General features: G+C 40.5%; 1 protein-coding gene across 6 annotated transcripts in view; it reads left to right on the plus strand.

Moving 5' to 3' along the window:
• Positions 1-24,588, plus strand: part of CPEB3 (cytoplasmic polyadenylation element binding protein 3) — a 256,201-nt gene that overhangs the window by 211,460 nt on the left and 20,153 nt on the right. For 5 of the 6 annotated variants that reach the window (XM_030940515.1, XM_010381317.2, XM_030940513.1 and 2 more), the window contains 2 exons: positions 187-301; positions 9,967-10,148. In XM_030940515.1, the coding sequence (XP_030796375.1) occupies positions 187-301; positions 9,967-10,148 (297 nt within the window). Of the gene's footprint in view, positions 1-186; positions 302-9,966; positions 10,149-24,588 lie in introns of those variants that run through there. The other variant, XM_030940518.1, reaches the window with a different exon arrangement.

Here is a 24,588-nt window from a genome sequence, read left to right on the forward strand (position 1 = left end):
AAGTAGATTCCCCAAGAGTTCTATTGAAAGGTACTTAATGCGGATTACATTAACTAATTAACTGGATTTTGTTTGGGTCATGTTCATTGTGAAATGCACAAATCAGTGGGTTTGTCTTTAGTCATCTTATTCTCATTTGGGGTTGCTGGAAATGAAGTAAGGACCAAGTAAACGACTTTTTTTCAGGTGCAAATTCGACCATGGAACCTAAGTGACAGTGACTTTGTAATGGATGGTTCTCAGCCTTTGGACCCCAGAAAAACTATCTTTGTTGGGGGAGTTCCACGACCCCTTCGAGCTGGTGAGTGGAAATAGTAACACCACAACAACAAAACCAACAAAAACAAAATCCCCAATGCCTTTAGTCTTAAATATTTTCTAGGTTTCCAGTCAGCTATACGTAGTCTCCAAAAAGAAGGCTGTTGTCGTTTTCACTGAGCTTTTTCAGGATTAAAGATTTTCTCCCAAAATGCTCTATTTTGTTATGGTGCAAAAGTGAATTTCATTAAACAGTTATGTTGAAAAAATGAATTTTATTTAGTGCTTTCCTATTTAATCGCTTATATAAAAAATAATAACACATTTGGCAGTGTGCATTCTTATGCCAGTCAGCATTGTTATGTATGACAGAAATCTGTCTTTTTTGAAGCTTCCCTGTTGTTTTTTTTTAAGTTACTTTCCAATGATGAAATAATTGTGCTGCTGGATTTGAGCAGAATCATAATTGACTGGAGAGTTTGAAGTGTTGTTGAACTGATGGCTTCAATACATATTTAAATCCAAAGACAAATCCAATCAGCTGTGCATCAGCCTCCTAATAACCAGTATTAATGCCAGTGGAGTATAACAAAATTATTTCTAAGATCTAAGTTTTTGAAGCACTTAGAATAATTAAGTTTATTTTTTTAAAGTAAGACAAAAAATGTTACTGTTGCCACTGTAGTTGTGAAAATACATTTCTTTTGTGTTATTTATATGCACATTAGTTCTACCTAAAAATTAAAACAAAAAGCAGAGATCATTAAAATCATGTTGTGAAACAGAATTATAAAATGTAACCTAACGTTATTTAGCTGTATGACTTTCGTGACTTCTTAATTCTGAAAGTTCCTCAACATTTCTAACATATTTATCCAAATCCCATCTCCAGCCTACACCTAAAAGATAACTTTAGACCTATATAAAGACATTAATAATTTCATTTTGAAGGACTTTTAAAACATTTTTTCTGACTGGGTCTTATTTTCTTCTTTCTAATGGAGAACTGTCAAATGAAAGATAGAAAGCAAAACAGCAGAGATGCTTCCCTTTTATCTGCAGTCGGAGAAGAAAGTCTAAGAAGGGCTAATTCAAATGTGAAAAGCATTACGAGATGGGGGCAAATGCAGACCTTTGTTTGTAAACTGTTTGTGCTTTTAAAAAAAATGGTGGGGGTGTTGTGGAATATTTCTGACTTTTTCTAACTAGTGTTATATTTAGGAGTGGAGAGGGACAGAAATCCTTATTCTTATTTTACAAATGGACAATCATAGCTAGTATTGTAGCTTTTCCTTTTGCAACTGACTACAAGCACAAATTAGTTTTTTTGTTTGTTTGTTTGTTTGAGACGGAGTCTTACTCTGTCCCCCAGACTGGAGTGCAGTGGTACCATCTCGGCTCACTGCAACCTCCGCCTCCCGGGTTCAAGGGATTCTCCAACCTCAGTCTCCCAAGTAGTTGGGACTACAGGTGTGTGCCACCACGCCTGGCTAATTTTTGTATTTCTAATAGAGACAGGGTTCTGCCCCGTTGGTCAGGCTGGTCTCGAACTCCTGACGTCAGGTGATCTGCCCACGTCAGCCTCCTAAAGTGGCTGGGATTACAGGCATGAGCCACCACATCCGGCCACAAATGAGTTTTTATGTTCTAGCCCCTTTCCTTTTTTTCCTAGATAGGAATCTGAAAAAATATTCTGAAAAAGTCCTATAGTTATAAAAAATAACAGAACTGGCTGTAACTTCTTACATCTATCTTAAGGCACAGACATACAAGTTTATACATTAAACTTCAATTTGTATTATTCACTCTTTATTCTTCCTGTTTTAATGATTTGGAAGGATAGGTAAGGGCCTATATATTGTTTTTCTTCTGTAAATCCTGTGAAGATACCTTTTCCACACTTGCTGTATGATCACACCAACACTGCAAGAAGTGAACCCCTGGACCTGAAATTATATTCTTTAATATTTGTTGTCTGCAAGATGCCACAAATTCTAGGATTAGACAAGAATTATATTTAGTTGTCTAGTAAGAAATGGGATTTTGTGTTCCCTGACTGGTTACTATACTATACCTTTCGTAATTTGAAGTTCCTTTTTTTTTTTTTTTTGAGATGAGTCTCACTCTGCCACCCTGGCTGGAGTGCAGTGGCACGATCTCGGCTCACTGCAACCTCCACCTCCTGGGTTCGGGCGATTCTCCTGCCTCAGCCTCACAAGTAGTTGCGACTACAGGCGTCCGCCACCATGCCTGGCTATTTTGTATTTTTGGTAGAGACAGTGTCTCACTATGTTGGCCAGGCTGGTCTCAAACTCCTGACCTTGTGATCCACCTGCCTCAGCCTCCCAAAGTGCTGGGATTACAGGTGTGAGCCGCCGTGCCCGGGCGAAGTTCTCTTTTTTCAACTACGCTAAAATGTTTTGTTTTAAAATGTTTTGTTTTTATAGTTATGTGGATAGTAATCTAAAATCACTTGTATTATTGATAGTGTTCCCCCATGCCAACACTTCCCTTAAGCGTAGCTAGTTTCTAGGTGGCAAAGTAATCTATATTATTGTCTTAGAATTTTACCATTCATCCCAAGACTTCTAGTTTAGAGGGCCATGTTATCAAGAAAAAAAGTTAACATCTGCAACTTTTATCTATAATCATAGGAACTGGGTTTCTTTGAAACACGCTGAGCTTTGGGAACTGATGTATACCTTGGAATAGAAGACGATTTGTAAAGGAATTCATTGTGACTTTGCTAGACAAGCTGAAATTGAATACAGTACAGTTCACTTGAACGATAAACATTTATTGAGCATCTACTGTATTACTGGCACTAAGAAAGTATGTGTCATGCAAAACTGAATATCCCACTAGCATGTTAAAGAGGTCATCATATACAGAGAGTCAAAAAATGTCAGAAGAAAATAAATGTACTTACAGAATGTGAACTCAGAATTAAATGGAGACCAGATTATATTCTTTAACACGATTCTCAAATTTGGTTTTGAAATACTTTAGAGCATTTTTTATTATTTCCAAGGGATATTCTAGTTATGGAATTTTGGAAAGTCTAAAACTATTTTAAGCATTTTATGCAGAGTGATCCTGGACTAGATATGGGCGTCCCTACTCAACAGGTGAGATTTTAGATGTCCAGGTGGATTTTTACCTTATTAAGGGCCAAAAAGTATCCCTTAATATGTCACAGTGACTAAAATGTTATCACTGAAGTGTTATTCCTTTGGATCTTGTGAGTTGGTTTTTTTTTTTTAATCTTTGATATTCCCTCATTGTAACACAAGGACCAATATCACTGATAGTTATTCTGAATACAGGCCTTATCCCTTTAAACAGAAATACACAAACACCTCTAAAATAAAAAGGCAACCTGTTTTAAGCAGTATTGTCCTGAGTTTCTGGTTCTTTGATAAGCCTTCCTTTTAAAAACTCAGGTTGGACCAGCCTGGGCAACATGGTGAAACCCTGTCTCTACAATAAATACAAAAATCAGCTAGGCATGGTGGCACACGCCTGTAGCCCAGTCTCCTGAGGCAGGAGAATCACTTGAGCCCAGGGAGCTCGGGGCTGCAGCGAACTGATATTGCATCGGTGCACTCCAGCCTGGGTGACAGTAAGACCTTATCTCAAAAAAAGAAAAAAAAAATAGGTTGGAAAAAATCACAGTCCTGGAAAGGAAAACAAAAGAAAAGCTGAAAATGGGAAAATATCAGTGGAAAATTTAGATGAGCTTACTCATTGCCTGATTGTGGGTTTCTCTATGTCAAGTAATCCACATTCTTACTGTCTCTTCCTTTCATCACTCCCATCGGTGACAATAGCAAGCCAAGGATGGTTTGCCTGAAGTCTCCTGGTGTTTATCAGATCTCACCCTACCCTCACATTAGGAAAGCCTGTAAGTGGACTCACCGTGCCACCATGTGGCTAAAACTCGCATATTCTTCAGAGTCAGTACAGGGAAATGGGCAGTTTGATTGTCCTCCTGCTGCCACCTGGAAGTACAACATGTTGCCACTATGCTTCATTCACGTAATATGAGCAACATGTCTTCCTGAATCTCCATACAGAAATAGCACAGTTGCATATCCCTAAGGCATTAGGACCTCTCCAGAATACATGCCTCTTCACTCTGACAGAAAATAAGTGCCAGGCTTGGGGGTTATGATACCACCAGGAACAAGTAGAGAGTGAGGTATGTGGTCTCTGTACTCTTCCCCAGTTGATTAACATGAGTATTTCTCTGATCCCAAATTTCTTGGTTTTGGCATCTGATTGGAGGACTGCCTCAGTGACCAAGCTTTTGGATCCATTCATTCCCAACCTTGATCAGGCTGGAAAAACTTTCAGTCTTTCTCATTAGAAGCATATGAACTGTTCTTTACTTCATGACTTCCTTAGGCCCTGCAAAACAGATCGATCTCGAGAGAGTGCTCATCTGAGTCCCCACAGCCTACTGTTTGCTCATTCATCTTTCGGTCCCATCTTTCCTAACAATTGCTCTGATAATTCTTTCCTTTCTTTTTCTCCCCTACTAATATTCTGTGATGAATCCTGAAATTTCTTTCTGTCTTTCCCCACCTGCCCTGACTGTTGTGAGGATGGTTTTTCTGTGGGAGGTAAAAATTTCTGAAGTAAATATTCAGAGATATATGGCATATATCTAGAGAACATATATCCTGAATTTTTCTAAGATCATTTATTTCAGACATTTTGTATAAACATTTCATAGTTCACATGTATTAGAAACCATATCCTGATTTGTGATTTAGGAAACAGGAGTATTATAACCCTATCCTTTATTGTTGTTTTATGAAGTGGTTGCAGGCAGAAACCATCCTGTATCAAGTTTTTCAACAGTAGAAGTTTTTTCACCATGTCCTAAGTTCAGTATGGGTTGTCCTGGATAAACTCCAGATTTGGCATACTGACTTGATTAATTGTATTACCTTTAGGGATAAGGATTTTCTAATGTTAGTATGTGTTTGTGTCCTCCCTCTGCACCAAAAGCAAACCCTCATCCATAGCTGATGTCAAACTTTGCCATATCAGTGGCAGGCTGTATGATGTTAGCATAAAGCCAAAATAACACTGCGATAAATTGATACTTACAGAGCAGAAACCAGGCCAACTTATATGTTAAGCAGAGATTCACAGGGTGGGAGTGGGGCAAGAACCCTGGACAAAACTAAACATTTGAATACTGCTCTGTCCTTAGTAGTGTGCCCAGAGCTCTCATGGGTGTTTAGTTCTCACAGTAACCCTGCGAGATTATAAGTGGTAGACTGTGCTTTAGAGATGATGAAGCAGAGTTCAGATAGAGTAATTGGTCTTTCTCAGAGCAAAAGAAAGATGCTTTATTAAGCTGAGATCTGAGATGTTGTCTCAGTAACAGTAGTAACAGTCAACTTGGTACCAGTGCACTCTGTCTGATTTAGTTCATTGTTCATACCATCTATTTGAAAATATTCTTAACTTCCCGACATATCTGATGCAGAGCAGAAGCTTATGAGCACACTTCTTCCCCTTGAAGTGTGTGAATTGCCCTTGAACCAACTTGACAATTGTGGTAAACCTAGGAAGCCCTCGTCAAGTTTAATCTTCCCACTTTCAGAAGTCGAGACCTTTTTGATATCTTAAGGTGCTCTATGCCTCTTGCCTATCTGTTTTGTCCTTATTTCCAAAGAGAAGAAATACGGATTCTAGATTCACAGTTTAGAATCTGTAAAGACGAATGTGTTATTTTCCTCTGGAATCCTCATTTCTACTCTATCTCATTTGGCTGTCCAGTATCTCGAGTTCACATATTGCCTTAGCTGGCTTTGAAATATATTATAATTAAATGATATAAATAGGGCCCTGAGGTGAAGCAGGGCTGGGAGGAGTCATCAGGGGTTTCCTCTCTGGTGAACTAAAGACTCTTTCACATCTTTGTAAAGAATCAGGAGCAGGCCAAGAGCGGTGGCTCATGCCTGTAATCCCAGCACTTTGGGAGGCCAAGGCAGACAGATTACCTGATGTCAGGAGTTCAAGACCAGCCTGGCCAATATGGCAAAACCCCATCTCTACTAAAAATATAAAAATTATTCAGGCATGGTGACTGCACACCTATAATCCCAGCTACTTGGGAGGCTGAGGCAGGAGAATTGCTTGAACCCAGGAGGTGGAGGTTGCAGTGAGCTGAGATGGCGTCACTGCACTCCAGCCTGGGCAACAGAACAAGATTCCATCTCAAAAAAAAAAAAAAAAGGATCAGGAGCAAATCCAAGGGACCATAATTGAAGCCTATATTCAACTCCAGAGATGTAGTCATCACAATCCAAAGGAATTCATGGGGATGCTATGTGCTCCACATTGCTGCAGTATTCTAGTTTGCCCCTCCAGTCTGTGGCACAGTGACTCTCATCACAAGAGCCAGCATGTGGATTAGACTCATTGTGTTGCTGCTACCATGGAAGTTGTTCATGAGACAACTTAAGTTGTCTTAGGATCACAGAGCATCTTGTCCAAAAAGTACGGTATACCCTTGAACCATAGCTATTAGACCTGCCATCTTCCCACCATGACCAGACAGACCCATGAGCACTGTCTGGATGGGAAAGAAAATAAAAAGTGGTTTGGAAAGTCTTGACTTCCTTGTGGACTGTATACCTGTTTTCACCTCTATGTGAACTCTGGATTCCTTCACCTCTATGCCCTGCTCTGGTACCCTTATCTTCCTCAGGTTAAATGTTAAGAACATGCTCCTGGGAGCTACTTTGTCTTTGCCCTCTGCAGAGGATGGTTTCAAATGAGGACTAGAAATTCTGTTTAGTACTTAAATGAGTTCAGCCTGCAGGAAGTATGCTGAATGAAGACTTACTGGTTGAGCAGAAGACCAAATACAAACAGCAGCTGTTTGACTACTGTTTACTTCTCTTCAAGGGTGGTCATAGTATTAGACTTTCTGTAGTTAAAATATAGATGAGGGTAGAGAGAGAGATGGGAAATTTTCATATTCTTCTCCCAAAAACCTCTTCTTCAGTCACCTTGGTTTCTTCTAGCTTCTCAACAAATTGCCCTTCACTTAAGTGAGACCTAATTGACTCAAATGTCTGCAGACTTTTTGGTGGCCAAAAAAGCAACTACATATAAGTTCATAAATGGAAATTATTTATTTATAATTAGTTTTCATAAGAGCATAAGCAGATGAGGGTTTCTGCTTCCTATCAAAAGTACTTAACTGCCAGCAACATCAGTCATGATCTAATCCTTGGAACGTGCAGATGATTTCAAACAGATAGATTCACAAAGTAATGGAATGTTTGTGCTTCTCTGGCATCACAAGATCCTGAAGATTTTTTGGAGAACACTGTGGTGTGGAAAAATCTGTGGTTACAGTAACTGTCCTGCTTAGCTGGAGTTTCAAGCTTACCACTCATGTGCCTTCTTTCTAAATCGGGCACTTTATTGAGTCCTTCCTATGGTGGAAGACAAGTGCCATTCAATTCCTTGCCAGCATTCTTTTCCTGGCCGTTCACCAGGCTTGGAGATTGTTACTTCTCTTATTTCACTACAGAGGAAGCCTTGTCTTTTGAAAATTAGTATTTAAGTTATAGGGTCCTGAGGTTACTTATTTCACTAAACCCATTCAACCAATAAGGGAAATGCATTAATGACTGCAATTAACAATTAATTCTGCCTTCAGTTTCTTGGTCTCTGTTACTGCAGTAATAGCCATATGAGGAGATCCTCAAACCATCAGAGGTTGTCGGGATGAAGTATAAGGACCTCTGATATTCAGGGTATGCGTACAGTTCCTATTACATTGTTTGAATGAATGTGATTCCTGGATCCTGCCCCAAGACTGCAGTAAGCATCTACTTGGCTTTAACAGACAATGCTCCCTTGGCTGATATGGCTTAGTAATTCTGACCATAGTGGTATAATTGAGATAACTTTCTGCTGCTCTGTCTTTAATGGCGCTTACTCTTAGGCTTAGTTCTTACTATTTTCTCACCTTCTGAAAATTACTTGTTGGTTATAGGTTGTCCTTCCTATTAAAAACAGGCAGTTAGAAGATAGTCACCAATAGGCAATCTGGTATGTAAAGAACTTTTGAAGAAGTGTAAAGATAGCCTCTCTGACGTAGCAACACAGTTTTACTTCTTGCCTCAGCAGTTTCATAGTACAGAAACCAGTAATGCTTGGCTTTCCTTTTGTTCATAGACATCTAGTGGAGTTCTTATACTGTTCAGCCCTTCACCCTTTGTACATTCTGTAGAACTCTTCTCCTAGAAGAGAAGAGTTGTGCTGCTCTCCATCTTCCCAGATACTGATTGCTGTGGAGCTCTACTATGTGATGATCTTTGCACATTGGCTGTGGCCCAGGTCATTGTCTGTCTTCCCTGTCTTCTCCTTTCCAAATACCATATATAGGTGTTGAAACAGGTTCTTGGGTCACTTCCCAGGGGTAGTGCTGAGTCTTTTGGACTTATGCTATGTGAGTAGCCTAAAAGGAATGGTCATACCTGGAGAAGGTGCTGTCCACTATCAAGTAAACAATTGCCTTCAGACAATCTGGTATGCAGGTAAGTGCTACATGTTTTTCTAATGGTACCTTTATTGTTTTGTAACTATACCAATATAAAGGCATATTTAGGCCAGGCATGGTGACTCACGCCTGTAATCCCACCACTTTGGGAGGCCAAGACTGGTGGAGCACTTGAGGTCAGGAGTTCAAGACCAGCCTGGCCAACATGGTGAAACCCCATCTCTACTAAAAATACAAAAAATTAGCCAAGTGTGGTGGCTCATGCCTGTAATCCCAGCTACTCGGGAGGCTGAGGCAGGAGAATCACTTGAACTGGGGAGGTTGTAGTGAGCCAAGATCACACCACTGCACCCCAGCCTGGGTGACAGAGCGAGACTCTGTCTCAGTAAACAAACAAACAAAGGCGTATTTAGAAGAAATGTGACAAGGAGTACAGGCCACACCTCTGAATCTATAGCAAGGTACAGCATGGGTATGTTTTTACTATTCGTGTAGCACCTTAGTGCTCTGGTAGGTTGTAAGTGCTCAGTAAATGTTTATTGTGGCTATTATCATTACTAGTATTATTATTTAGAATTCAATGGGAGAGGTTAGTATGAAGAGTTCACAGTTGGATTAGAATATACTCTAAAATCTTTACTTTTTAAAATTGTGGAGATTTACTTTAAGGCTGTAAATAAATTGTCTCTAGTTAAAACAAGCAGTTAATCCTTTCTATAGCTTAGTCCTAATATAGTAGTGTAACACTAGTAATTTCTTTTAGTCTTAGAGGTTAGTAAGTAGGACTGTTTCTTATTAACTTGTTAGGGCAGCATGAAATGCCTTGCCTACTCAAGGCACATTCCACTGGACTAACCAGTTAGAAATTAGAACAGAAGGATTACTGGTAGTTCATTTCTTCAATACTACTGCTAAAGTTCTGATTATATAAATTCTTGTGTGTATGTGTGCAAATTCCTAATTTTTTTTTTCCATTTTATTGCAAAACACCCTATTAGGACCTTCCCTACTTGAGTTGTAAGACTGGTGTGGACAGTCTTCTTGATACTTAACATGCGTTTTCCTTTTCTTAATTACATTGCATGATCTCTAAATAATTCTTCCTTCTCCTGGGCAAGAGTACCTCCCAAATATTTATACACATCCATGTTTTGTTTTGTTTTTTGCAGTTGAACTGGCAATGATCATGGACCGTTTGTACGGTGGTGTCTGCTATGCTGGCATTGATACGGACCCAGAGCTGAAGTACCCCAAAGGTGCTGGCCGCGTGGCATTCTCCAATCAGCAGAGTTACATTGCAGCCATCAGTGCTCGTTTTGTGCAGCTTCAGCACAATGACATTGACAAACGGGTAAGCACCTACTTAGGGTGGAACTGCTATGGGAGAGAAAAGAAGTTTGTTCTGTGGTTTCCTGGGAAGAAAGGCATCTTATGATCATAAGTGAGCAGCTCTACCTTGCATGGCATTAGTCCATGAGTCCATCTAGGCTGCCTGAAGAAGAGAGCACCACTGATGTTAAAGGCATTAAGGAATCTTCTGCCTCACCCATTCCCAGAGTGATGTTACACTTATGAAAATAATCTTGCATAATTTAGCATACCAAACTAGTGCTGTTCAGAAGATGACACTGACAGTGTGTTAGCAGAGGTGGAGACCTGGTGACCTGCTTGACCTACATAGTGCTCTTAAAACAAACAACAAAGAAACTTAGATTAACATTTAAACATTCAGGAGTATATATGAGATGTTGAACTTCTGGTTTGAAAATTGTCAAGTGGCCGGGCCCGGTGGCTCACACCTGTAAGCCCAGCACTTTGGGAGGCTGAGGCGGGTGGATCACGAAGTCAGGAGATTGAGATCATCCTGGCTAACAGGGTGAAACCCTGTTTCTACTAAAAATACAAAAAAAATTACCTGGGCGTGGTGGTGGGCGCCTGTAGTCTTAGCTACTCAGGAGGCTGAGGCAGGAGAATGGCATGAACCCAGAAGGCAGAGCTTGCAGTGAGCCGAGATCGCGCCACTGCACTCCAGCCTGGGCGACAGAGCTAGTCTCCGTCTAAAAAAAAGAAAAGAAAAGAAAACTGTAAGATCATACATTGTGGCAATCATTGGAATCAAATAGCTGCTTTTCCCTTCAGTCTCCTCTTCAATTCACTGTTTCTTCTGCTTACACCATAGATGCGTATGCATTACCGGCCATGTTGTTCATCAGTGTTACCTGCCTGCCCTCTAGAGACATTAAGAGTGCTACTTCTGATGTAAAGAGGGGGCATGAAGTCGAGTTTTAGGCAGTTGGTGTACTTAATTGGTTTTGCAGATTGGCATGAGTTTAAATTCCTTGAATCCCAGCTTTGCCACTGTTGGGAAGCTTAGGGGTACGGAAGGCAGTAAGAGCCAATCTGGACCCTGTATTAATAAATGAAAAGAGCATGTAGGAGAATAGCACCAAGTCTTGAACACCTGCCTGTGCAACGGTGCAGTGACTATTAATTCTTCTAGTAAAGAATGTTCTTGGGGCACACACTGGATTAGAATTAATAAAGTAGTAAATCTGTTCCATATGAAGTTTCACATGATATCCTCTACAGTCAACTTTGACTCATTTTGTGTAGCAGGCAAGTTTCTTAGGTAAAAATTTTAACTGGTGATGGGTTTTTCATATTCAGGATTATAGTTTTGTTAAGACATATGTCTGATCAAAAAGTACAAGAGCCAGGACTTAGAATAAATACTCTATTTGCTACTTCACTGAGCTTCCTGAGAGTAAGTGGTAGTGGTTTGGTTTTTAATTTAATTAAAATGAATAAAATAATTTAGAATTTTGAAACACTCTTTAAATTCATGGAGATACAAAGGCATAATAAAGATTCAACTCCATTCCTGGTTTTTAAGTATCCGTAGCAATCTGAGCATGCCCTTTTGTAACTGTAATCCCCCACATGACTGTAAGCTCCACAAAGATGGGCGTGGTGCTGTCTCATTCTCTGTCTGATCCCCAGTATTTACCCGTTGCTCGATTTAGTCATTGATGCTTGATAAACCTTTGTTGAATTAACACGTGGTGCTACTTGAGGGTTCTTTTAACTTCTGCTGCTGTTGCTGGTAGATGTGCTTGTGTCTGTACATTTGGGAGTCGTGTACCAGATTCCATTACATCGAGACCTCTATCGCGACTATCACAGGTGAACCTAGGCAATGAACTTAATCTGAAGAGCCTTGGCTTCTTATTTATATGGAAGTAGCTTTCTTTGTTCTCCTCTAAAGCCAGAACTAGTGACTGTACAGGAAGTAGATCCTGGAAATAATAAAATCTAGAGGAGGTCTCCATTTCCCCATGTCTCTGCCTTCCCTTTGCCTCCATCCTACCGACCTCCTGTCCTATTCCTTAGTAGAGGGAGATATGCTTGCCCCAAGGATTTATAGTAGGCATTGAGCCCCTGTAAGAATCAGAATAAATTCAGGTATTTATTTGTTTGGTTGCCTACCGCTATTCTCACAAGTACTGCGAGGCTCAGGCCCTCAGTATTTCTTCCCACAAGATTAGAACTAGGCTAAAAAGGAGAGAAATGGCTTTGCTTTTGTTAGCATGACTGTTGAACATACTATGAAAATGTGTTTGGAACATCAAACTTCTCAGGGCTCAGGAAAACCATTGACTTTTCTGCTCGCTATAATTGGGTTAACCATATACTGTCTATATCTCAGAGTAGCCTTTGGTGAACACTTTAAGGTAGCAGCCAGTTGTAGTGGAAAGAGTAGGGAATTTGGAGCAAGAACAGATTCCAATACATTTAAACCTTTGCTGCTTCAGTCAGTCACTGTCAAGCCCAAGCAAGTTACTTAAGGCCAGAAGCCTCAGGTCCTCATCTGTAACTCCTTCCTGGGGATGGTCTGAAGATTAAATGAAATTTTTTCTGAAAAGCCAGATCCTTATAGCAGGTTGACAAGTATTTAACCAGCAAGTATTCATCTTGCTACAAATGTACTTAATATTGATTTTTGTTAATATTTTATAGCTTGAGTTTTACAAGTTGCTCCGTTGAAGAAGTAGCACAAAAGTTCAGTGGTTGGTGAAAAAAGCACGGGTCCTGAGTCAGATGGCCTGGGTCTAGACCTGGTCTTGTTCTCTCCCTGGGGTTACATGGACCTTGGGCTGGTCACTTAAATTCTGAGCTTCAGTGTACAGTGAAGGTAATAGTAATAGCCCATGAGATTAGTGAGAAGCCCAGACGAGATATTGTTCAAGAAAGCAGTATGTACACTGTGTATGTGTATGGTGGGACTGTTGCAGTAGGCACAAGAATGCTGCTTCCATGTGACACTGGGAAAGGACCCAACAGTTTCTTCAGTGCCCTGGGATGAGAGTCATCTGAGGGGAATATTGGAAGTCATTGAAAGTGGCAAAGTCCCTACTCTCCCTTTTTCCCGTCAGGGACCAGCTCCATCTTCTTTGTTTGCTCTGACCAATATGGAGATCTCTTCCCCCCTGTCTCCTCCCCTCCCCTCCCGTTTTCTTCCGTTTTCTTTTCATTTTGAGACAGGGTCTCACCCTGTCACCCAGGCTGGAGTGCAGCTTCAACCTCCTGGGCTCAAGTGATTTTCCCACCTTAGCTTCCCCAGTAGCTGGGATCACAGGTGCATACCACCATGCCTGGCTGATTTTTTTGTATTTTTGGTAGAAATAAGGTTTTACCATATTGCCCAGGCTGGGCTCAAATTCCTGGGCTCAGGTGATCTACCTGCCTCAGCCTCCCAAAGTGCTGGGATTATAGGCTTGAACCACTGCGCCCAGCCCAACATCCTTTCTTTATTATGAGACGCAAGCCAAGTTCCATCTTGAGTTGGGCTCCTTTTTCACTGTTCGTCTGTGAACATTACACTCCCTTCCCCCAAACTGTTACAGTGTCCCCTTCGTTTTCTTCTTGCTTAGAATATAGCCAGTAGTACATTATTTTATTGCCTCTGGCATTTTGAGCTTCTGTTAACTATACCTTTCATAGGTACATTTTTAGGTTCATTCATGGTTTTATTTTTATTCACCTTTCTTGTAAAGCTTACATTTAAGCTTTCCAGAGAGCTCCCATTTCATATAAGCACATTTGTATTTCCTTAGGTAATGCCATTTTTCTTTTTCAGAAAAAAATGATCATCCGTGATTGTCTACAGATAATTTCTATCACTAGGCAAACCTTGTTTCCTGAATAACCCCTCCAGGTTTTTAGTAGTAGTCTGATATCTCATGGAAAGGTTCTGAAACTTGCAGTACCAAAAGTCAGGAGCACATGTCCACCTGTGTACATGGTCCCTTTTCCTTGCTATTACAGATTCCAAGGTGCCACAGTCATTTCCTTCCCTCCCTCCCTCCCTCCCTTCCTTCCTTCCTTCCCCTTCCTTCCTTTTTCCTTCCCCCTCTCCTCCTCCTCCTTTCTTCTCTCTCTTCTTTCTTTCCTTCTTCTCTTTCTCTTTTTCTTCCTTCCTCCTTCTTCTTCCTTCTTTTTTCTTCCTGTACGTTGAGACCTTTATTTACTTTCCCATATCAACGAACATGAGTAGGCCAGGCACAGTGGCTTATGTCTATAATCCCAGCATTTTGGTAGGCCAAAGTGGCAGGAGCACTTGAGCTCAGAAATTCGAGACCAACCTGGGCAACATACGGAGACCCCATCTCTACACACAAAATTTTTTTTTTGATTAGCCAAGTATGGTGATATATGCCTGTGTGATTCCAGCTATGGGGGGAGGCTGAGGAGGGAGGATTGCTTGAGCCCAAGAGGTTGAAGCTACAATGAGCTGTGATCATGCCACTGTACTCCCGCCTGGGCAACAGAACAAGACCTTGTCTCAAAAAAATAATAATAATAAATCATGGATTATTATGTGATGATTATGTAGTGGCTAAGTCTTATATCTCCTCAGGAAAATAGAGCACTATTGAGTGCTGCGGACTCTACAGAGAACTTCAGTCTTTGGTCATAGCATTCATCTCCTGCCTTCTGATGTGACCCCAGAGTTGGCTTTAAACCAATACCTTGACTATTTTAAGTAGCATCAACCTTTATTACCTTTTTACTCAAAGCATCCTCCTTTACTGTCTGCATCATTATAAATATAGATGCAGTGAATTTTTAAAACTAGAGATGGCATTGAAGGGTCACTTACTTCCTGTTTGCAGCCCTTATCTCTCAAGGAGAGTGGGAGGGGGCCACCTGCAGAGCAGCAATGCCTGACCATTGAGTGAGACAATTCATTAAGTGTTGGGACAGTGAACGCAGTAGGGCCATATGAGGTGTGTCCCCTCAGGTTGCACCTTTCTTGTGTACACTGTGGAAGGTACATGAAGAAGAAATTGACTGGTATATCTCCTTTACCTCTTTTGTATCCAACCAACTTTTTCCAAAAAAGATATCTCTTTTGAGAATTTATATGTTTATTATTGTCATTGATCTTTGGCGAAGCTTTTATATGGAGTGTTTCATGGGAGAAATACAAGCTTTGTGTTTCATGGGAGAAATACAAGCTTTGTAGATTTGATTTCTCACCATCTTAGAGACTTTTTGGCTTGCTTATGAGTATAAAATATGTCAGTATGCACCATTTATATTATTTAATTTATCTATGTTATCCTGTAGATTTGGTACTTTCATCTCTGCTGTCATCTCACTCATCCATAATCTCATGATCTTTAAGGAAGAAGTGTTTTTGTTGTTTGTAACAGCTTTGTTGAGTTGTTTTATGCTATTCACATAGCATACAGTTCACCCAGTTAAAGTGTACAATCGCATGTTTTTTAGTATATTTACATAATTGTGTAGCCATCACAATCAGTTTTAGAACACAGAGGTATTTTTTTAACCATCCCGTATTTCATGTCTTAAGGAACGTAGAGGTGTTTTAATGTACAGCCTTTAAGTCTGCAATAAGAAGATCATAAGCATAATAACAATAGTGGAATGGTTATAGGGAATACACTTTATTTATTCTCTATAATTACTCAGCTCATAGTATAGAGAGGATCCTACTTATTTAACCTGCACTCTTCAAAGTCACAGGAACAAAGTAGCCCAGGCCCTTGGGGGAAACTTCTGAACCCTGCTATAACTGTGATTAGAGTCCCTCTTGTTGGAGTAGGTTGATAAATGTACACATCAGCAATGTGGGAGGACTAAGAGAAGTGGAAGAGGCTTCTTCTGCTGGGAGTTCCTCACGAGCTGCTATGATCTTAATTCTGTCATTTTTGCTCAGGAGTCTGAATGGAAGTGCTTGGCACACAGCAGGCACTCACTAATGTGCAGAATCAAGCAGGAGGATATATATTAGGGCAAAGACTGGAAGCAGCCATGGAAGCCTGAATACTAGACATCTAGAGTCATCTCTCACCTGGACATCCAGAATATCTTCCCCTGGGGCTCCCAATTCAATTTTATCCCATCTCCAAGTCATTTTTTACATAGCAACCAGAGCGAGCTTTTTATACTCACAATTTACTCATGTCTTTTCACTCCTTTAAACCTGTTGATTATGTTCCACAGCCCTTAGGATAAAGGTCAAACAAAGTCCTTAAAATTGCCTAAATGACCCTTCATGTACTATGTACTTCTGCCTTAGCACTCACTTCTCCCTTCCTTACCTTGAGCCAGCCACAGCTGGCCTTTTCCCCTATTTCTCAGGGTCATTATACATATGGTGCCTGGCTAATACCCACCTATCCTTCAGGTCTCAGCTTAATTGTGATATTTTTAAGAATCCTTTCTTCATTGGAGCTTACACCTCCCCCATAGATTGTTGTCGTAATACATGTCTGCCATTCATTTGTGGCATTAAATGCCAGTATCATGAAATAATGCTTTGTTTAATGTCCATCTACTCTGTTAGATGATACAAATTCAGGAGGGCAATAACTGTGTCTTTCAGTTTAACTACGGTATACACAATGCCTGACATCTAGTGGGCACACATTAGTTATTCTTGAATTAATGCATGAATGAGTTATTATAGTGAATGAATGATGATTGAGAGGTGACACAAGAGGCCAGACACAGTGGCTCATGCCTGTAATCCCAGCACTTTGGAAAGCTGAGCTGGGAGGACTGCTTGAGGCCAGGAGTTTGAGACCAGCCTGGGCAATGTAGCGAAACCTCATTCTCTTAAAAAAAACATTTTTTTTTTAATTTAAAAAAATTAAAAAGAGTTAAAAAGAGAGGTGGCCCAGATGGAAGACCTTTTATACCATTCTTTCACATATCCAACTGTCCACCAGAGGGCACTTTGCACAGCTTTCTTTTTCTACTTAGTTAAAGACACTCAAATAATAAAGAAATTTAGATTTCACTGTTTAGAATATCAAAAGTGTTTTTTGGCACTTATAATACACTTAAGTTGGACTTAACCTTAGGTATGATCTGGTCCAACCCCCTTTGTTTTGTACACAGGAGAATCTAAGAGAGGTTTGGAAACGTTCTCAAGATACTTGACAATTGAGGGCAGAGCTCTCTTCGTTGGATGCCCTTCTTGAGCCTTGCTGCTCATCCAGGGGCTCACACCTATAATCCTAATGTTTTGGGAGGCTAAGGTAGGAGGATAGCTTGAGGCCAGGAGTTCAGCTTGAGGCCGGGAGTTCAAGACCAGCCTGGGCAACATAACAAGACCCTCATCTCGCCAAAAAAAAAATTTTTTTTTAAATTAGCCAGGTGTGGGGACACATGCCAGTAGTCCTAGCTACTTGGAAGGCTGAGGCAAGAGGATCTATTAAGCCCAGGAGCTTGAGGCTACAGTGAGATATGACTGCACCACTGAACTCCAACCTGGGTGACAAAGCGAGATCCCATCTCTTTAATTTTTTTAAAATTTAGTAAAGATGTTGGCAGTTTTAGTGTTATGAAACTTTTTTGTTTTTGTTTTTGTTTTTTTGAGATGGAGTCTCGCTGTGTCACCCAGGCTTGAGTGCAGTGGCGTGATCTCCGCTCACAGTAACCTCCGCCTCCCAGGTTCAAGCTATTCTCCTGCCTTAGCCCCCCGAATAGCTGGGATTACAGGTGCCTGCCACTACGCCCAGCTAATTTTTTGTATCTTTTTACTAGAGACAGAGTTTCACCATGTTGGCCAGGCTGGTCTCAAACTCTTAACCCTAGGTGATCCGCCTGCTTTGGCCTCCCAAAGCGCTGGGATAACAGGCATGAACCAATGGGCCTAGCCTCTGAAACATTTTGTTGTAAATGACACAGATAGGGCCAGGCACACTGGTTCACACCTGTAGTCCCAGAACTTTGGGAGGCCAAGGTGGAAGGATCACTTGAGGCCAGGAGTTCAAGACCAACCTGGACAATATAGTGAGACCCAGTATCTACAAAAATAAAACAAATTAGCCGGGAATAGTGGCACATGCCTCTAGTCCCAGCTACCTGGGAGGCTGGGATGGGAGCATTGCTTGAGCCCAGGAGTTTGAGGCTGCAATGAGCTACAATTATACCAGCCTGGGTGACACAGTGAGACCCCATCTCAAATAAAAAAAAAAAAAGACACAGATTCATGCCTTAGTTTTTACTTCCAAGGAAAAAAGTTATTAACATCTTGAAATAAATCAATTAAGGCTTACTTATGGCTCATGTTCACTAGTTATTGGCTAATTGGTAATTTGTCCATGTGTTGACAACATCAATGTTGTATGATACTCAGCACATAATTCTCAGCATGTCTTCTGCCTCCACATACTTGAAGTGTATGTTACACTCGTGGGTGACAGAGGCTCCCTAGAACTCTAATAGAGTGGGGCAGTTACAGGCATGACCATTAGTATGTAAGCGGGGGATACATTCCATACTCAACTCTATCCCCACCTCCTAGAGAACCACTGCTGTAGTTTAAAAAAAAAAAAAAAAAGGACTGGCTTAGGAATTGAGAGATCTGGGTCTATTCCTAGCTGTTTTCCAATCATGGTACGACCTTGGGCAAGCTACTTAACCTTTAGAGGCTTGATTTCAATATCCTGAGGTAATAAGAACACCAGCCTAACTACCTCACACTTCATTGCACAGAGAAACCATGACAGTTAAAGAGGTGCTCTGGGAGGTTACTAGGCTGTACAGACAGATGTTGATTTGTATGATTGCTGAGCCTGGCCTATTTAAATTGTGCTATGGCCTAATCATATGTCAAGGCTAATTGTTGGCTCTTTTTTTTTTCCTTTTAAAGTATTTATTCAGTTCCACTAAGTATCCTTGATATAAGGAAAATGAAATAGTTGAAGTTGATACTTAAAGTTAACATAGGTGCCAATCTGTCAACACTCTGGTTGGATGTCGGTCAAGACACACATGTAAAGACTAAGTTCCTTTTATAGATGTAGACAACTGGGTATGTTATTTAAAGGATTGAAGGCTTTTTTCATTTTAGTCTTGAAAGTGGTATTTTTACCAATATCATTTCTCTGATAATGAAAAGATTTTGAACCTGAAATGAAATACACGTTAGGATTAAATTTTGCTTATATTCCTTTGAATGGTGTTTCTGTAAAAAACTAAGTTTAAAGTATTTAAACACAATAAGAGCCAAAGATGGCACCTGTACACATTCTTTGTGTTCTAATGGTATTTTTAGAAGTGATGCCAAATGAACTCTTAAGATATAAAAGCTTTGCTAAATCCAGTTTTTTTTAAATGTAATGGAAATCTAGTTTATTTACATATGAAAGATTTTTGTAGTGTGCAAATGAGATCATTGAAAATGGGTAATGCTTTTACGTAGCCGGTTTTCTACCCTTGTCTACTCTGTGTGGTCATGAGAAAATTTTTAAAATGTAGAATCAGTTGAATCTCCCTTAGCCTAGCAAAAACATATGACTTGATAGATATGAAAAATCTGTTTATAAAAATCTGAGGCAATTCCCCCTGCCCCCCATCACAACCATTGTCTAGCTCAGCTTGGTCATGTTGTCCCCTAGAAATTTGTAAATCAGATGTTTACAGCTTTAAATGCATCATGCAGTATACATTGGTTATTGTTTCCCAATTCATCCCATAGAAATATTTTTACTAGTAGAAAGGATACTAGACTAGAATCAGCCAATCTGGGGTTTTAGTCTTGACTGTACCACTTAGTATAAAGCTTGAAGTGTGTGTGCGTGTGTGTGTGTGTAAATGAAAGTGTTTTTGAAAACTGAAAAGCACTCTGTCAATATACAATAGCACTGATAACACATTAATTTATGTCAAACCATGGATGACTAATATTTGAACTCTTCTGGAACATGCTTATTAAAAACAATCTAATTGGAATTTCAGGTGATAAAAGGAGTTAAGTATTTCAGGCAAAATCGGGGTAAAGTTGGTTGATTATTTGAGTTCTTTTTTTTTTAAACCTGTCACTGACTTGAAGCTCCTATATGAGGCTTTTATTCTTATTTTTATTTTTGTTGTTGCTGTTGCTGTTTGAGATGGAATCTCATTTTGTTGCCCAGGCTGGAGTGCAGTGGCACGATCTTGGCTCATTGCAATCTCCACCTCCTGGGTTCAAGCGATTCTCCCACCTCAGCCTCCCGAGTAGCTGGGATTACAGACACCCACCACCACGCTCAGCCAAGTTTTGTATTTTTAGTGGAGACAGGGTTTCTCCATGTTGACCAGGCTGGCTTCGAACTCCTGAGCCCAGGTAATCCACCCGCCTCGGCCTCCCAAAGTGCTGGGATTACAGGTGTGAGCCCCTGTGCCCGGCCATATATGAATTTTTTAAGCGAAGGGAGAGATATCTCAGCAGGCAGGTCTTCTCTACCCATATTCTAGGGAAAATGTCCCTAGAATTAGTTCCTCAATGTTTAACATGTGCTCCATAAAATATGAGTCTCCTGGGATTTTATTTTATTTAAAAAATTTTTTTATTTTTTATTTTATTTAAAAATTAAAAAAATTTTTTTTATTTAAAAAATTTCACTGAGTCAAATGAGTTTGGAAATACTCGTTTAAAGAAAGGCTGGTTTATTCTATGATGTATTATAATCTTTCATATACTAATCTTCATTGTGAAGACCCAAGAAGGAGGCAATATGCAGTTTTTCACAAATTTGTTTGATCATGGAAAAATGTGTCATTCGTTGGAAATAATGTTTTAGAGAACCCATTTGAGAAAAACACTGTGTTTGCAGCTTCTTTCCTTCTTTCATGCTCAAATTCAGAAGCTTGATAAGCAGTTGATTGTTTTTCCCTCTTTCTGTTAGGCCCTTTTGTCCAAGTGTGTCCCATCTACCATGTACTTTCTGTCTACAGAGGGTTTGGGACAGGGCAAGGAAATAGCAGCTGCATATCCATGTAGTAGTGGGGCATTGACGTTGTGGTTGATATTCCCTTTAGTATTTGTAATTCTTTATCTTTTGATTATTTGAGATTATCTGTCACATCTAAAATGTCTCCATGTAAGAAGAAAAAATCATTGTTGAAATCCATACACCATTGACAAAGTGTTCCCGTGACTCTATTTTAGCTTCATGTTGGGAACCAGGGCGCTTTTCAGTTTGCCAATTTTGGACTTTCTAATACTTTTTATTTAAAGAACATTGTGGCTGGCATGTGGCTCATTACAAAGTGTAATTCCAGCACTTTGGAGGCCGAGGCGGGTGGATCATTTGAGGTCAGGAGTTCGAGACCAGTCTGGCCCACACGGTGAAACCCCATCTCTAATAAAAATACAAAAATTACCCAGACGGTAGTGGTACTTGCCTGTAATCTCAGCTACTCAGGAGGCTGAGGCAGAAGAATCACTTGAGCCTGGGAGGTGGAGGTTGCAGTGAGCCGAGATCATGCCATTGCACTCCAGCATGGGTAACAGAGTAAGACCCTGTCTCAAAAAGGGCATTGTGATAGCTAAGCACATAATATTTGCTTTGAGTAGCATGTTCTTTAGAATAGTCAATTTTTTATTTAATGGCCTTTTATCCATTATACCGTTCTTTGCAAGTACCTTAAGTACTTAATATATTTAATCTTTTTTTTCTCTCTCTCTCTGTTTAGTAGACACATATTGGGCATAAATTTAGTAGACTACCAAAGGCTGTATATTTTTAGCCTACATGAAGATTAATATGACCCATATTTCCGTTAGGAACCATACTAACGGAAATGTTGTTAATACCGTACTTTGTTCCTGACCACAGCGGGAATATATACAATGACTCAATAGCAAAAGAAGTGAGGGTGAGATGACCTGTTCTCAGACTATTTCTACTCCTATCCTTAGTTGGGATTCATACAACCCAGCCTTTATTTTGCTGCTCTTAGTGGTTCCTGCCTGACCTGGCTTGAAAGCTTCCTAGTTGTGTCTATAGCTATGTTTGACTTGACCCTAGAGGAAGCAACACTCAGAAGTGAGTTCAAATATCATCTGAACTAATCCTACCTGGGCTTATTTTGAAGTACTGGGAGTCTCAGAGCCCTTGACTAGAAATAGTTTTTTAAAGGGAGTTTGGGTTGTCTAAAGGAGGATAAAGATCTTTGAATGGAATAGAACCTTTTGTCCAGGCTCCCCTTCCAAGTCCTGACTTCTGACTCTCCTGTCCTTCTCTGTTCTTTCATGTCTCCTCCTTTGGACTTGTGATCATTTTTAATATGAAAACTCTTTACAGTGATTTAAATATTCATCTTTCCTGCTTATAGTTCAGTGTAGAGGTTGTTTATGAGATAAAGAATTGGAAAACTGTCCATTGCCTTACTTATCTCAGTAGAACATTCAGATTCAACTCTAGAAGTCAGGTGTCAGAAGTAAGTCAGCAGTCTTTTGGTGAATGCTTATTCCTGTTTGTAAGAGCTGGTTCAAACCCCTCATAGGCTAGGGGAAACAGAGACCCATGAGGTTGTGGTATGGCCAGGGTGCTCTGCACCTCTATACCCTCAGGGGTTGATAGCATGATAGTTATGCGTTTCACATTTTTAACGATTTTCTTGCCCTTTATTCACCATATGATACACTTTTCTACTACTAGCACTTGGTTTTGGACTGATTTATACCCATACTTCCAGCCCCATTTCCAAGCAGTATAGCAGGAAACCAGACTGTGCCGGATACTGTCAGCCCACCCTTCTGTGTTTCATGAAAACATTATCTTAGGGCTAAACAGAGCAGCACTCATAGAACTCTTTGCACTCCATAAACATATGGCAGAGGCATTGACACAGAAGCCTTGCTATGGGAAAATAAGTAAGTTCTTAAACTGTGGGAAGGGCACAAAGGTAATTTAAAAATCGTTCATCTACTAGCAGTTGAGAATGTGAAAAATGGTAAGTCTCATCCTTTGTAAGGTAAAAAGAAAATAAAATCCCAACTGTTTCCCCTCGGATTTTTAAAAATCTACCCTAGATTGCTTCTAAAATTAATAACTATATCTGAGAATTTTGGATAACTTTGTTGGTGTGGAAAAGCTGTTTTCACATTGCCCCTTTAATTTTGTTTATTTTTATTTATTTATTTTTTTGAGATGGAGTTTTGCTCTTGTTGCCCAGGCCGGAGTGCAGTGGTGTGATCTTGGCTCACTGCAACCTCTGCCTCCCGGGTTCAAGCAATTCTCCTGCCTCAGCCTCCCGAGTAGCTGGGATTACAGGCGTGTACCACCACACCCAGCTAATTTTGTATTTTTAGTAGAGACGGGGTTTCTCTGCGTTGGTCAGGCTGGTCTCGAACTGCTGACCTCAGGTGATCTGCCCGCCTCGGCCTCCCAAAGTGCAGGGATTACAGGTGTGCACCACTGCGCCCAGGCTGCCACTTTAATTTTCTTTTTTTTTTTTTAATTTCTTTGAGACAGAGTTTCGCTCTTGTTGCCCAGGCTGGAGTCCAGTGGCGCTATCTTGGCTCACTGCAACTTCCGCCTCCCAGGTTCAAACGATTCTCCTGCCTCAGCCTCCCAAGTAGCTGGGACTACAGGCACGCACCACCATGCCCGGTTAATTTTGTATTTTTGGTGGAGACGGGTTTTGCCATGGTGGTCAGGCTGGTCTCGAACTCCTGGCCTCAGGTGATCCACCCACCTCATCCTCTCAAAGTGCTGGGATTACAGGCATGAGCCACCACGCCTAGCTGCCACTGTAATTTTTTAGGCATCTGTCATCTGCTTTCTAAACAACAGCATTCCAGCTCATAGTTGAAAAACTAAAAATTTATTTTTATTTATTTATTTTTTGAGATGGAGTCTCGCTGTGTCGCCCAGACTGGAGTGCAGTGGCGTGATCTTGACTCACTTTCATCCTCCACCTCCCAGATTCAAGCAGTTCTCCTGCCTCAGCCTCCTAAGTAGCTGGGGTTCCAGGCACCTACCATCATGCCCGGCTAATGTTTTTTTGTATTTTTAGTAGAGACGGGATTTCACCATGTTGGCCAGGCTGGTTTCGAGCTACTGACTTCAAGTGATCCGCCCGCCTCAGCCTCTCAAAGTGCTAGAATTACAGGTGTGAGCTATTGTGCCCAGCCAAAATGTATGTTTAGACATTCTTTGTATTGTCTGCTGGTGGAGGCCTGCTTTAGCAACCAGACACTATATTTAGTGGGAATATTAATGAGGTTACTGTGGTTTTTAGGCCTGGCTAGATGTGCTCTATAACACATGCCAAGAAGATTATGATCACATTATGTTGAAAAGCTTTTAGCACACCAAATAAATGGGCTTTCCAAGAAGCTTTGTTGTCCCAGATGTTAGGAAATGGCCTAAGTCAGCCAGGGCCCTTTCATGGGGTGCCCAGGTTCGCATCAAGGCCAGATCTGAAAACAGGGACACTTACACTCAACTCTTAATTTTATCTATCTATCTATCTATCTATCT

Source organism: Rhinopithecus roxellana, chromosome 11 (genome assembly GCF_007565055.1).
Source record: "Rhinopithecus roxellana isolate Shanxi Qingling chromosome 11, ASM756505v1, whole genome shotgun sequence".
Classification (NCBI taxonomy): Eukaryota; Metazoa; Chordata; class Mammalia; order Primates; family Cercopithecidae; genus Rhinopithecus; species Rhinopithecus roxellana.